The sequence below is a fragment of the Perissodus microlepis genome, chromosome 1, assembly GCF_051167445.1.
Source record: "Perissodus microlepis isolate ML-2025 ecotype Zambia chromosome 1, ASM5116744v1, whole genome shotgun sequence".
Taxonomy (NCBI): Eukaryota; Metazoa; Chordata; class Actinopteri; order Cichliformes; family Cichlidae; genus Perissodus; species Perissodus microlepis.
In genome coordinates this window covers 18032139-18046566 of record NC_140461.1, presented here as the reverse complement: position 1 = coordinate 18046566, position 14428 = coordinate 18032139, and the positions used below count along the sequence as shown (strand labels likewise).

Sequence of the window (14428 nt, the reverse complement as noted above, 5' to 3'; positions counted from 1 at the left end):
GATTGCTGCTCACCCAATGGGAAGCCAGGAAGCTCATACTGTCCGTGTGATTCCACAGAAGGAAGCGTTACCAAACACTTTAACAAAGTTTTAAGGTAAGTTTGAGCCGAGCTTGTCAAAGTGTTACTTCACGGTGAATCAAAGGACCTCCTAGGCAGAAACTAGGTGTGTGGGCTTCCCGAGGCTTTGGGCCGCTTCAGCGGCGTGGCTGCTCGTAGCTTTACGGTAGCTCTATCTATTCTGCGTGACATTTCTCACAGTAACCTCCATCCCTTTCAGTATAAGGCACTGACATTTTAAAACGGAATAGCTATCTTTGCGGTGTTCTGACTCAAACCAATGCAGCTTTCAAACTGTTATGAAGGTAATCAGCTAGCTCACATGTACGTACGGGTCGCATAGCAACCACGTCCCCTAGTTTTAAGTTGGACAACAGTTATAGCTTTGACATTAAAGTTACATAGTCTATAATTTGAGTAAACTCTGGGTGTGTTTTCTGTTGTTTCTGTAAGGCTTAATTTATGATGAGTTTATAAGCTGTAATCGAAGGTTTTGTTGTTACTTTAAGATAGGAAACATAGAAATGTAATAAAATATCCTCAGATAGCAACATTTGTTAATGTTTTTGCTTATAATTCAGTGGATCTCGAACTTTTTCTGGCTTGCCTGACTTTTGAAATCAAAGCTAAAGCTGTAATCGTGATGTACGTATTTATTATACACTTAACTGCGACTTTATTGGATACACCTGTTCTTAACACAAATATCTAATCAGCCAATCACATGGCCTTGTTGATGCTAGAGGCGAATGGGGAGACTGCTCTGAGCTCATGGGAAATTAACAGCAACTGAAATAACCACTAATTACAACAAAGGTATGCAGGAGAGCATCTATGAAAACATAGCACATCCAACTTGGAAGCAAATAGGCTGCAGCTGCACAAGACCATACCAGCAGCAGAGGGAACAGCGAGTGCCACCCTAGCTACAATCAGGAGACCGAGGCTACAGTTCACAGCGGCTCAACAAACCTGAACAATAGAAGATCGGGGGGAAAAAAAACATTGCCTGCTCTGATGAGTCTTGTTTTCTGCTGCAACATTCAGATGGTAGGGTCAGAATTTGACATAAAAGCATGGATCCATGGCTCAGGCTGCTGGTGTAGGAACCATTATTTTAAGTCAGCTTCATTCCACATGTTTACCCAGGTCATCCATACTCTACTTATAGTGGGAGTGCTAGTCATATTTGATGTACAGGGGGATAAATAACTTATTCACAACTAGCCTCCTGTTGTTAATGTAAGTTTAAGTTAGTTCAGATGTGCTAAATGTCGTTTTCAGAGATGAACCCCTCACACATTGCGTTGGATGTGTCTCCCTAATTAGAATGTTCTAACTTGAAACACAAGAGCCATGCTGAAGAGGGTTTTCTGATACCATGGCAGCCCAAAATTAAAACGAATCTAAGGCTAAATTGAAAAATAAATTGATAACTGTTTTAAAGACACTGGAAATAATGTGATCTGATCTTCTAAGTCAAAATAAGATAAAAACAAAATCTGAATAAACTGAAAACATTTTCGTGTCCTTTATGAACAGCTAGATAACAAACAGTGAAGGTGGAAAATAACAAATGAACTCTTGAAATTAGTAACTGAAACAGCCGCCTTCAGCAGCCGCGACCTCCGTCAGATGCTTCCTGTAGCAGTTTTTAGAGGCATTCATGATGAAGAGGAGGAATTTCAGATTGTGTTTGGTGTGTTATTAGTCATAGTGTGCTTTTTTCCATATAATATTTTGCTGGGAATCAATTCAGAAACCTCAGATATTCCAGAGGAGTTAAATGTTTTTTCTTGCCCCTTAATTCATTACTTACAGTTTACAAACTGTTTATAAACTTGCCTGAGCAAAAATAGACTGCAAACAAAGTTTATGGTTAACTGAAATGGTTTTGGAAGACCTGCCAAGTTAAGGTGATCAAAAACACAAGTCACTTCTTACGCGTCTGCATGCAAAACGTGCTCCTCTTATTCATACTGACTGTAAAGAGGAGCCTTCCCAACATGTAAGGCCTCAGGTTTTCCAAACTTCTGCTGAGGAAAATTTGTCCTCTCTAACCAGCAGTTCACTGAAGAAACAAGTCAAACTGAACTTGAAACTTAAAAACACTGTAACCTCGGAAAAACCCACTTGATTTAATCACAGAATGCTGAAGCTTCGGATGATGAATGACCACGAAGGCTCTGATTTTGCCACCCACTTCTCACAAGGTGAAACCTCTGAATTTTGACAGAGTCAGTTCATTTTTATATCTCTGGATGGTCAGATCACACTGCTACTGTTAAAACTACTTAAAGGAAAGGATCTTTCGGATATGAGGAATCAATATTTCTATCTGTAGCTGTTTTCCATCAATATTCAGTTGTGTAAATAGCACCTAGTACATCCTCTGAAAACTGGGCTTTTCTTTTTGACGAGCAAACCTCTGATCTTTGATACAGTGACTACAGATAAAGGTCGCATGCTTCACCATATCATTCATTTGTGTGAAAAAGTAATTACGCCCTCAGCCACAGAAGCTTGTGTTGTCCACCTTCACAGGAATAATGATTTTTTTCCACTGGTGTTTCACATTGGGTTGCAAATTTTTGACCCCTCTTCCTTCATGTCCATCAGTTGAAAGATGTTCAAGGGTTTTCCTGCATGTAACAAGTGTTACCTTCACAGGAACGATAACCCTCCCTTTCCTGCCTCTGAGGTCTTCCTTTGTGGATTTGTCGGTGTGCTGAGGATTATTATCATGGGAGGTGATTTGGGGTTTAATATGTTGCCGAAGAACACCACAGCATGCAGAATGGACATGCCAAGGATTTAACTACTGGTTGTTGACCACTTAAGTCACAGATGCTCCCCGCAGGCTGACATAACCATGTAGGGATGGTCTTTTCCTGACAATAAAGACCTTTTTCTTGCATGACTCCCACACAGGTGTGGCAGACACATGCAACAGAGTTACCTGCAGACCATGTGATCACATTTTTCAAGGTTCTTTTAGACCAAAAAAAAAGAAGAAGAATTTGTGGTCATTTTAAATCTCTTGCCAGACTTGACATCAGATAAATGATATATGGCATGGCGTCACCATGTAGTTGGCATGTTTTGTTTTCCAACAGAGAGCTTTATTAAAAACGCTAGAAGTGTAACTTAATGCTGTGTGATCATAAGGATATGATCATTTATAGGGATGATTAAACAAATTATTAGCCCTCAGTGTCAGTTATTCTTATATTTATGTATGGATTGAAGCGAGTAGATGTTAAAAAGCTACATTTATAATTGAAAATGATCATTTGCAAACTTAGGGGGAATTACGAAATGTTTTCTGCTTATGCTTTTCAAATGTGAGGACTTTCCATTTTTACCCTTTTATGTCATCTGAATTTATTGTTCATATTTTTTTGGACTGGACAAAATGAGCCGTTTTTGAATTCGTTTGATTCATGCTTCTGAATCAATTTTTTTTTTTTTTTTGTTACCCAAACACCAAACAAGCTCTCCAGGGAATACTAGAGGTTGGCTTTTGGCAGCAAAGGATGAATTATATATTTTAAGCTCCCGATGATCACTTAATCCTCATCCAGCTGCTAAACTAATCTCACAGTATACTTCCAGTGTACCAGTTGATAGGATAGCAAATAATTACATACTGCCTAAGTCGTTTCCTGTACACCTAGCCGCCAAGCATATTGTGATTCAGTAAAATGCGAGGACGTGCACCTAATCCAGCTCAGAGGTTCCTCTTTCCCTGCAGAGCGCTCCAAGTCAGGATGCATAGAGACAGCACCAGCAGGTTTCAGCGGTTCATCCAGGGCACAGGAGTCAGGGGCTGGAGTGGGGGAGGGGAGGGATGAGATTAAACATGTTTTTATGTAATGAGGGTTTCAGAAGGGAGCTGGGGTAAAAAAGGTGGAGTGAGGCCAGAAACATGGTGGATGTATTTTGGCTGCCGTGGGTCGGGGCAGTTAAGTCAGCAGAGGTGATACGGTTTATTATCCCATCACTCTGAGTGAACACGATTAGAAACTGAAACTCCTGCCTCAGATAAAATGAGACGTAGAATTAATGACCACTGATCAAAAATTTAGAGCCTGAATTTGAGATGACGTACGTCTCTCACCACATGTTTTTATTACCTGCTGATGGTGGAGGAACAGTGATTTACACTGGGTTCAAACCTCCTGCTGTGCTGGGGCCTTTCTGTGGAGTTTCATATTCCCTACATCTTCATGGGTTTCCTCTGCATGCTCCGGTTTCACCACACAGTCCAAAGACATGCGTGTTTGAGTAATAGTTGTTTTTACCCCTTAGTCGTAAAAGGCTGATGGGGTATTTTCATTATCCTGCTGAGCGAGTGGGTGGGGGACGTGGACACCCAAGTTTGTTGGGCGATAATGTGATAACCCGAGAATGAAGCAATGGTCTGATACAGCTGGTGTATCTATTAAAAATCTCTGGTGAGTTTGAATCTCATTGACCGTGATCTCAAAGTTAGAGGTCAGTTTTGAAATTGAAAGCTTGAAATTTAAATAGGTGCATCTGCTAGGAGGCTGAGCTGCTGCTGTCAGTATTTTTTTTAATTATCTGTGAGTAAGTGTGGATGTCCGTCTCCAAATGTTAGCCCTGTGATGGATCGATCCAGGGTTCACCTTGCCTCTTACCTTGAACCAGTTAAAAAAAAATCTATATCCAAAAATGTAGTTAAATCTTTAAATGACACAACAAAACCCAGAAACATTACATTTAAGACAAGAGAAATAAGAGAAAAGGAGAAAATCCTCAAATTTAACAAACAAGAAAACCTACAAACAGGTGATAGAGTAGGGCTCACTGTCTTATTTGTTATTCTAGTGCAAGAAATTGAATATCATTCATGTAATTGAATTTAAAAAAGTAAACTTCCATGTATTCTGTATTCATTACACAAAGCAAATTATTTCAAGACTTGGTTTTGATTAAATTCAGTTGATTATGGTTTATAGCTCATGTAGTGGAATATTGTAGAATATTTAATTTGGATTTCACAGTATATATACACTCTGTTAACCACGTGGTCAAGCACAATCATTAGGAAAAATGCTGAGTTGACAGTTGTCCAGTCGATCATCAACACCCTCCTCACGGAGGATAAGCCATAGAGAGTCATTGCTGTATTGAAGCATATAAATAGAAAGTTCACTGGAAGAATGAAGAGTATTGTAAAATTTGCACCACAATGACAGAAGACTTGAGAGGATTGTAGAGGGGAAAAAAGTGGATTGAAGAACTTGAGAGAATTTCACAAGGAATGGACAGAGCCTGGTGTCAGTGCATCAAGAGCCACCACATACAGACGTCTTCAGCCGAAAGTAAAACTTGCATTTGATTTGGAAATCAAGGTCCTGGATATGTGAGAAAGAGTGGAGAATCCAACGTGTTCATTGTGAAGTTTCCACAGTCTGTGACAATTTAGGGTGCCATTTCATCTGCTGCTGCTGGTGGTCAACACAGTCGTCTACCAGGAGACTTTAGAGCACTTTATCAATCCATCTGCTAACAACCTTTATAGTGATGTCAATTTCCTTTCCCAGCACCACTTAGGACCTGTCCACAGCGATAAAACTGCCACCAAATGGTTTGCTGGCCATGTTTTCACCCTGCTGCATTTACCAGCCAACTCACTTGACCCTAACTCCCACCGCAAGAAATCTACAAAGTAGATGAGAAATACCCAAAACCAAAACACAGACAAGCTGAAGGCCACAATCAAAGCAACCTGTGCTTCAGTAACACCTCAGCAGTGCTACAAGCTGATCGGTTTCATGCCACATTACTGCACTTATGCAGTAATTAGTGGCAAAGGAGCTCAAACCAAGTATCAAGTGTATAAACATGCGGATGTTTCCTTTGTAAATCCTTTTTATTCCCATTGATCTCAGCAAATATTCTACTAATCTCAGATACTTGATTTCATGAGCCATACATTAAAATCAATGAAGTTAAAGCAAAAACAAAGCTTGAAATATTTCACTTTATATTTGATGAATATACAATATATGAAAGTGTACATTTCTGCATTAATTGTCTCAAGTAGTGTTCAGAGAATGGCAGACAAGACTGTGGATGGAGGTCAATGGACGGGATGCGCAGTCATGTTTCTGCAGTCGCTGTGTCCCGGTGTGAACCTGCTCTCTCTCTACAAAGACCCACAGGGAAAGTTCATCATTTTCAAAGTCATCAAGCTGACACTTACAGGTGAGCCCTCGGTCAGGCATTTCTCATACTGCATGCTCATTAAAATAGAAAAAACCTCTTGTAGGATTTACCTTGATTAATCATAGTCTTCCACTGTTAAGACTCTGCTGGAGGCCTGGGTACATTTGAGATCCTAAAGGTCCATGACGCGGATCCCTTCCTGGGAGTGGAGGTGAAGTTTGTGAATGTGGCAGCATGTCATCAGTTCCTGGAGAGCTACAGCTCTGGAGCGGTGAGGCAGTATCTCTGCCAGCACGCCTGCCGGCTGCTCGCTCTGTCCCAGGAGTTAACTGTGGAAACCCAGCTCAAGGCAGGCACTCATACTCTGGATCGGTGTCTGGACAAGCTGGATCTTTGCCTACAGCACATCCACCTGTCACAGGTAAGGTTGATGTTCCTGTTAAACCGTTCTCCAGTGATTTTAAAGAGGCAAAAAGATTTTAAAAGTAGATCTCATTTCACCTCATCGTGCCTGACACTGGCCGATTTCTAATGGGAGTTTTTCTTGCAAGGTAATTTAGCTGCAATGTGAAACCTTTTCACAAAGATTCACACAAGCAGGTTTGTCATAATCATACCTGTTCCTGAAAGCTAACAGCCACACTCTCTCAGTGACAGTTCAGCCTGATCACTCGTTAGAGTTCCACACAGCCAACTGTTGGGAGCAGTTGAGTTTGAGGAGAAGGAGACAAAACAAAAGACACACTGTGGAAGAGAGCCAGAGATTTAATAATAACTAATGATTAAATGCAGAGAGGTGTCAAAACATACAGTGAGTGAAAAGAGACCAGAATGAGGAACACTGCATCACAGGAAGCCCCCAGCAGTCTAAACCTATTGCAACATAACTAAGAGGGCATTCAGGGATCGCCTGATCCAACCCTAGCTATTTGCTTTACCAAAAAGGAAAGTTCTAACCCTAATCTTAAAAGTAGAGAGGGTTTCTGTCTCCTGAATCCAAAATGGGAGGCTGAAGGCTCTGCCTCCCATTCTACTTTTAAATACTCTGGGAATCGCAAGTAAGCCCGCTGTCTGAGAGCAGAGTGTTCTAATGCGGTACTATGAGGTCATTAACATGGGGGCTGATTATTCAAGACCTTGTATGTGAGGAGCAGGATTTTAAATTTGATTCTACCAGAGAGCCAAAGAAGAGAAGCCAATATGGGAAATATCCTCTCTCTTTCTAGTTCCTGTGAGTACTTGCTTTGCAGCATTTTGGATCCACTGAAAATGTAACCACAAAATTTAGCATTTTGAAACAAATAATCTCCTGTTTCTGCCAAATTTAAGCCATGGCCCTTTATTGTAGTCACTATGGCCTTCGGAGAGTGTGCCCACTTTGACGTTCTCATTTATTTTTATTCTGAGTGATTTCTGCCATTTTGTGCCTTTTAGCCGGAGCGCCTGCGCGATGAGGAGATCGATGAGCTCGAGCAGCAGCTGCAGAGTCAGGCCCGCGGTCCTGCCTCACAGTCCGTCACCATCATGCAGGAAGAGTCTCCTGTTCCCAGCAACTGCTTCAAGTTTCAGAACAGAGTGTTTGGTGAGTCGAGACGGTCCTTGTTACTAGTCATGTGTGTGGTGTGCTGTCCACAGTACATTATTTAGATATTCTCTGTAATTTAACTATCGAGGATGGTCGTTCATTTACAAATGGTGGGTTTACTGCCATCTCCTCGTTCTCCTCATGTGTCTGCAAAAACAATTTTTTTTTAAATTCAAGAAGCTGACAGAACTTTGTTGATTGACTTTTTTTTTTCTCGACAGCACATGAATTCAATACTGTTTCAGCTGACTCCCTAATCCAGCCAGTCAGTGGGAAGAGATTAATGCCTGCAGATAATGTATTTGGTTTTCATATGTGGACTGATTTCATATTGGGTCAACTAAAATTTGAATTAATAAAAATGCAGGAGATTTGGTGGCTGCCAAACAACTGAAATTAAACACCCAGTGACACATTAAAGCTCTCCTGGGGTTTGTAAATTGATGTTGGTGGTCTTGATGGGGAAAAAGGAAATTGTGAAAGTACAACAGCAGGGATTTTTGTTAATGAACTGACTGGTCTTTATTAATTGCACCTGGTTTTTCAGTACTTTTAATCATGCAAGTGCACAACTTTAAAGCTGCTCTGATCAGTTTTTTCCATACGAACAATCAGATTACACAGCTCTGTGATCACAGGCTATTCGCTGACTTTGCCTGTTTGTTGTTTGGTGCTTAGCAAGTAGTGTTTGCTGCTTGAGACCAGCTGCTTGCTGAAGCAGTGAGCCAGAAAACCAAACCAGTGAACTTAAAGGTGCTAAGTGCGATATGCATTTCAGGAGGTAGTGAAGACATAAAGCTTAAGCTAAGTTAAGATGAACTTTAGACTTGTTAGGACATTGGTCAGCTGGGTAGCCCTGTTGCCTCACAGTGATAAGTCCTGGGTTCAAATCCACCGGTCCAGCTCTCCAGATAGCCTGGAGAGGTAGCCTATCCCCCTATGACAGCTGGGATAGGCTCCAGCCTCACGTCTCCCTGAATTATAGAAGCGGTTAGGAAAATGAATGAATTTTAGTCTCCAGATGTTTGCTAGTGTTGCTGTGTAACTGTTGAATGTCTAAAGAGCAACTTGCCCACATGGAATAGTTGTAGTTGTGTCAGGTAAAATGCGTGTTTACAGGTGGTATCACTGTCCCCATCTGGCTGAAAATTACTCATTAAAGCTGTTTTATAATCTTAAAGCACATGAAACGAATGAATATGCAGAATCTGCAGCTACAGCTGGCAAAAGGACAGTGCAGTATTAAAGTATGAAAGTCCTGTCGGTGTACATTAAAATTAAACAGTGTGGGTGTGCATCCACTTGAGCTTTTTTCCCAGCTGTATGCAATCGGAGCTCTATGTATGTAGAAAAGGGATTTATTAAATGTCCACAGGGAGGTCATACAAGTTCAGGGGTTTTAAACGTTTGCTGGGTGTACCACCAGCAGTGTCATGATACATGACTGGCAGATGCTCTGCCTCTCTTCTAGCCTCACAACTGGATGAGCCATTCTTGTTGACTCTTTGCTCCTGCATTTAAAAGTGGACCAACATGGCTAAATTTCACTTACCTAGTTAGAAACATGGTTTACATGTTTCGAAAAAATCTGAAGCTTGAAAATAAATGTGGTTAATTTTACAGATGTTTAAAGGAGTTTCCAGAGGTGCTGAGTGTCCCTTATGTGTGGCCCTTTATATAAAACAGCAGCCAAACTGACATCAACACTAAATGAGAAGCAAGGAATTAATAATGCATCATGTACACAAGTCCTATTGGTGTTTAAGTTTGGGTTGAAAGCTGCAGCCTTTAGCTTTTCTCATAGTCATACACTCATAGTGGGGGATGACTGGACATCAGCGGAGAAGGTAACACTGCTGGTCTGAGGATTCAGGTGTGCACTTACTCCTGGAAAACTACAGTATTAATATGAAATACTGTAGTTTTGATTATATGACTATTTAGTTTGCTGTACTAGAGTCAGGTACTATTATTTGCTTAGAGCTCCCTCCCAAGGTGCTCTCACCTGGACATTTTTAGAAAAGCATTTGGAGTTATCAGCTGAAAAGAAACACTACATCAAAAGAGTCAAATGTGTGATTGAAGCAGCCTGCTAAAGACTCTCAGTAAATTCTTTTAAAACTCAAATTTTTCGATAAATTGAAATGTGATTCTTCACGTAGTGATGCTGGGATTGCTACGTGGAAAAGTTTGGGAAGTGAAAATGTATTTGTTGATTTTGAAAAGTTGTGAGGGTTTAGTGACTTTCTAAATCCACAGGCTTCCCACCACCATTCAAAAAAAATGCACATTAGGTTTATTGGTGATTCTAAATTGCCCATTGGTGTGAATGAGATTGGGAATAGTTGAGAGACAAGTGGCCTGTCCAGGGGGCACCTCACCTCCACCCTGTGACAGCTGGGATTGGCTCCATTGCCTCTGCAGCCGTGAATTGGATAAGCAGTTAAAAAGATGGATTGATGGACTCTGTTTATGTGGAAACATGGAGAGACGCATAGATTATTTTTGTCATCTGGTGTATAAATACATTTCTTATTAAATGAGCAGTGTTTTTTTAAAGAAAGTGCTCATTTCTGTTGTCTGGCTGTGTTTTTTTTTTGTTTTTTTTTTAGTGGAGTGGGATGATGGGTGTCTTTCATTTAGCTTTATGGTTCCAGCTATTATTGAAATCTTGACTCTCGCTCAGGTTTTTATACCTCAGAGATGGAAACATTTGAGGAGTGTGTGTGTTTTTTTTTTGTTTGTTTTTTTAATATATACATTATTATGTAATGGTTTTGGAGTTCGGCTCACTGTCACCCGTGAACTAATAGGAGTTTCGACACCCCTGCCCTAAGTTCTTCTGTGAGAGCTTGCTGTTTACATCTGTTTGTAAAACACTGTTTATGTAATCGTACTTGATTGCGGTTTACATTAATGCTTTCCCTTCATCTTTATCCTGTGGCCCCGTCAGAGGACCGAATGCTGACAGCGGCAGATGTGCAGAGCTTTTCTAACGGAGTGGGCCGTCAGTGGAAGCACGTAGGGAGGGCCTTGGGGAAGAACTGCCGCGCTCTGAAGGGCCCGGCCATAGACAACCTGGCCTACGAGTACGAGAGAGAAGGGCTGTATGAGCAAGCCTATCAGCTTCTCAGCCGCTTCATCCAGGCGGAGGGGAGGGCGGCCAAGCTGAGCCGACTGGTCAAAGCACTGGAGGACTGCAAACTCACGAGCCTGGCTGAAAATATTCTGGACCTGCAGCCGCGAGAGTAACTCTGAGTCTGAGCTGTGAAAACAGAGAAGGGGGGGCGGAGTCCTCTCTGTGCAAGGAGCAGCGACTTTGTCCTCCCTGCTTATGTTATACACACAGTGTGTTTGTTCTTCACGTCTGTCATCGACAGCATCCCATCCTTCAAATCATCCCCCGTGTGTGCGTGCGTGTAGGAGTGTGTGTGGGAGTGTGTGCGTATATTGAATGATTCACATCTTTGCTTTTCAATTATTAGTATTATTGATAATTGTTTTCATTTAGTTGAATGATCTGTCATCACTTTTTTTAAAAAATGCTGTCATGAGTTTAATGCACTGTTTAAACCGTTGTCATCATGTTTCTCCTTTTAAAGTCAATTTACAGATGGAACCTGTTGGGTCTTCTTTCTAATGAGTGCGAGACTGTTTTTTTTCTCCTACAAAATGGGTGCATTCAAATTAAATGATTGAGGCACAACAACAAAAAAAAGACAAAAAAACCAAGCTTCATGTTTCTGTTTGATGCATTAGTGTAATTAAACCTGAAAACACCATTTTGTCAAAAGTCCCTCAGGTATAATTTAGTGTTAATCCGCCCTCCCTCTCCACCAGCGCTGGCTGTCACTCACACACGTGCACATGATTGAACTGCTGATGCTGAACGTCTGTGTGTGTGTGTGTGTCACTGCTTGAGTCATGATGTGGGCGCTTCAGGGCGGATCTGAGGTAGGTGTGTGTGTGTTTTATCTCAGCTTGGCTGTCAAAGATGGATGGAGCTTCTACAGGTTGAGCTCCTGTGCTGGTTTCATTCAGGGTCCACTGTAAAAGAGCCCCTCCCCCACTTTTTTTTTTTTTTTTTTTGTAACTTGACCATCCATCCAGATGTGATGTGTGGATTAGACGTGTTTATCACACACCCACACACACACTAATGTGATACAGACCCTTCAAATAGACATGCATAGTGTCCTAAGTTAAACACACACGTCCCTGCCGCTCCAACTGCTGGTGATAGCTAGGCTGTGTCCTCAGTAATATTTATGGGAATTTTGTGGGTTTATGGAGTACAGAGACGTTTACTCCCGCACTGACACGATGTGGCATATGTTGATTTAAGCTGACACTGATATTGTTAATACCGTCAAGTGATTTAAATGATATGACTTTTAGGCCTGATGGAGGTTAAAAGATGAATTCAAGAACACATTTAGATCATAATGATGGAGAATAAAATTAATCCACATAATGTTTTGTGGGTTGGGGTCAGCAGGTGCGACAACAGGTCAGCCAGTTTGGATACACATGTTCTTTATTTTGTGGAGCTAAGCCGATGGGATATGTGCAGGATGTGGTTTGGTTGTGTGTTGTCGAAATCAGCAAAGACTTACCTAAAAGAGACTTCATCTGAATGGCTGTGTATGTTTGTCCCAAACCTATAAACAGGCACATGCAAAAAGAAAGTTGTTCTGTGAAAAAAGAAGTAGCTACATCCCTTCTGCTTTCGTGGGAAGCAGTTTGCTGGTCTGGAGCAATCAGTTGTCCAGGTGTGGATGTCTTCAACCTCAATTTGGAGCTTTTAATTATTGCTTTGAACTGTTCTTTTTCCAGGGTGGAATGATTGTATAGAATACATCTTTAATAACTTACTAAACAAGAATTTGGTGCTGAGAATGAATCACAATCATACAGATTCAAATATGTACAAACACTGACTTAAAACTTTAAATAGGTGGTGCTAAAGGTTCTACAATGTCTTAAAAACTGACAACACCACCGTTCATTCCCCTTAGTGATTATGATTAACTACAACTGGTAGTTTTTCTTTGCTGGCAAAAGGATTTGTTTAACAGCACTCATTGGACTGACCAGTACTCCAAGGAAAGACCTAGGAACTCAATGAAGATCTAAGAAGGAGACTTGTAGATTCACACAAGTTAGGAAGGTCTCTTGGAGCTGGTTTTAAACAACTGCAGATTGCAAGATCATCAGTTGAAACTATTGTACATAAGTACAAGTTATTCTGATATGTCCTCACTTTACCAAAATCTGACAGAAGACTCAACCTGTCACCTTCAGATGAGAGGAAATTGTTTAGGATGTTCAGGAACAACCTGGGAGCCACAAGGACTCATGCCTGCCATGAACTGAAAACTTCTGTAACAACAGGGTCTCTGTCCACAGTGAAGCCAGTTTTACATTGTCACAGACTGAAAGGGTGCTGACCAAGAAAAAAAAGTCCCTGCTCTGATCACAAGAGGTATGTTTGGAGGAGGTGAGGCTTTCACTGTAGAACACTGTTCCATCTGTCAGCATGGTGATGGCAGCATCGTGTTTTGGGGCTGTTTTGCTGCCACTGGTACTGGTACATTTCACAAAATAAATGGAATAATGAAAAAGGCGATTACCTCCAAATTGTTCAACTTCACCTCAAGGACAGCAGCTACACAGTTGAAACTTGGACACAATTGATAAAGCAGGCTAGCATTAAATTTCTGGAATAGTTTTTCCAAAGCCTTGACCTCAACCCTACTTAAAATTTGTGGATTATGCTGAAAACTCAGGCCCATACCAGGACACCATATTAATTCAAATGAACTCAACCAATTCTGCTAAGGATAATGGCTTAGTATACAGACAGAATTATGCCAAAAGTTTGTTGTTGGCTACTAAAAGCATTTGGTTGAGGTGCAACTTGCTAAGGGACATTAAAGCAATTATTGGGGTGTATATTCGCCAAATTAGTCCTTTAAAGTCATTAAAGATGTATCCTGTACAATTACTCCACCCTAGAAAAAGAACAGTTACAAAAACAATAATTAAAAGCCCCATATTACAGTGACATTTGTACCTATGATGAGTGGATGTAAACTTTTGACCACTTCCCTGTTTCGGAGAGGGTTTTTTTGTACCTTTCACCACATTCATTTGGGAATTTTTGTTCTTCACATTTTTCCTCATGCAGCTTTTAATGAGCTTAAGATCTTAAATGTAATATTTAAAAAAATTAAAGTGTTATATTTGCATTCGTAAACAGTTGTTTATGATAGTGGTTGTATGAGTGACTGCGATTGTGCTGCTTTACACCGTTACAGTTACCCAACGGCAGACGTTATATAGCATACCTGTGCATAGGATACACGGAATTTGTATTTAACTCCTAAAACAACGTTATTTAAAAATCACAGTAGTACTTTTACACAGTAAACTCGCTCGCCGGGATCACAAGGTCAGGCCTATTTATGCTGTTGACATAATCGCACGTCATGCTTGTCCCAGGGAATAGACGGTGACCGCGTTGGGGCGTTTTAACGTTCCCACCGCTGCACGATTTCCACTGATGCCACGAGACACGGGGGCGACG

At 41.0% G+C, this 14428-nt stretch overlaps 1 protein-coding gene across 3 annotated transcripts; it reads left to right on the top strand.

The window, feature by feature from the left end:
• tradd (tnfrsf1a-associated via death domain) lies at window positions 1–14081 on the top strand. 3 transcript variants are annotated; one of them, XM_084932925.1, is made up of 5 exons: window positions 1–95; window positions 6130–6293; window positions 6395–6675; window positions 7689–7836; window positions 10793–14076. In XM_084932925.1, the coding sequence occupies exons 2-5, from the start codon at window positions 6143–6145 to the stop codon at window positions 11089–11091; spliced, it is 879 nt and encodes a 292-aa protein (XP_084789051.1). In that variant the 5' UTR covers window positions 1–95; window positions 6130–6142; the 3' UTR covers window positions 11092–14076. The 3 variants fall into 3 exon arrangements, with proteins under 3 accessions (XP_084789051.1, XP_084789042.1, XP_084789033.1); XM_084932916.1 differs by having other exon boundaries at window positions 9–95; window positions 6133–6293; XM_084932907.1 differs by lacking the exon at window positions 1–95 and having other exon boundaries at window positions 122–6293; window positions 10793–14081.
• Window positions 14082–14428: the final 347 nt, after the last annotated feature.

Excerpts from the sequence above, each read along its gene's own strand:
- tradd (XM_084932907.1), top strand. The coding sequence starts at position 6,011 with ATGAGCCATACATTAAAATCAATGAAGTTAAAGCAAAAACAAAGCTTG. Across the intron at positions 6,676-7,688 it reads AGCACATCCACCTGTCACAG|CCGGAGCGCCTGCGCGATGA; the intron begins GTAAGGTTGATG and ends TGTGCCTTTTAG. Across the intron at positions 7,837-10,792 it reads GTTTCAGAACAGAGTGTTTG|AGGACCGAATGCTGACAGCG; the intron begins GTGAGTCGAGAC and ends TGGCCCCGTCAG.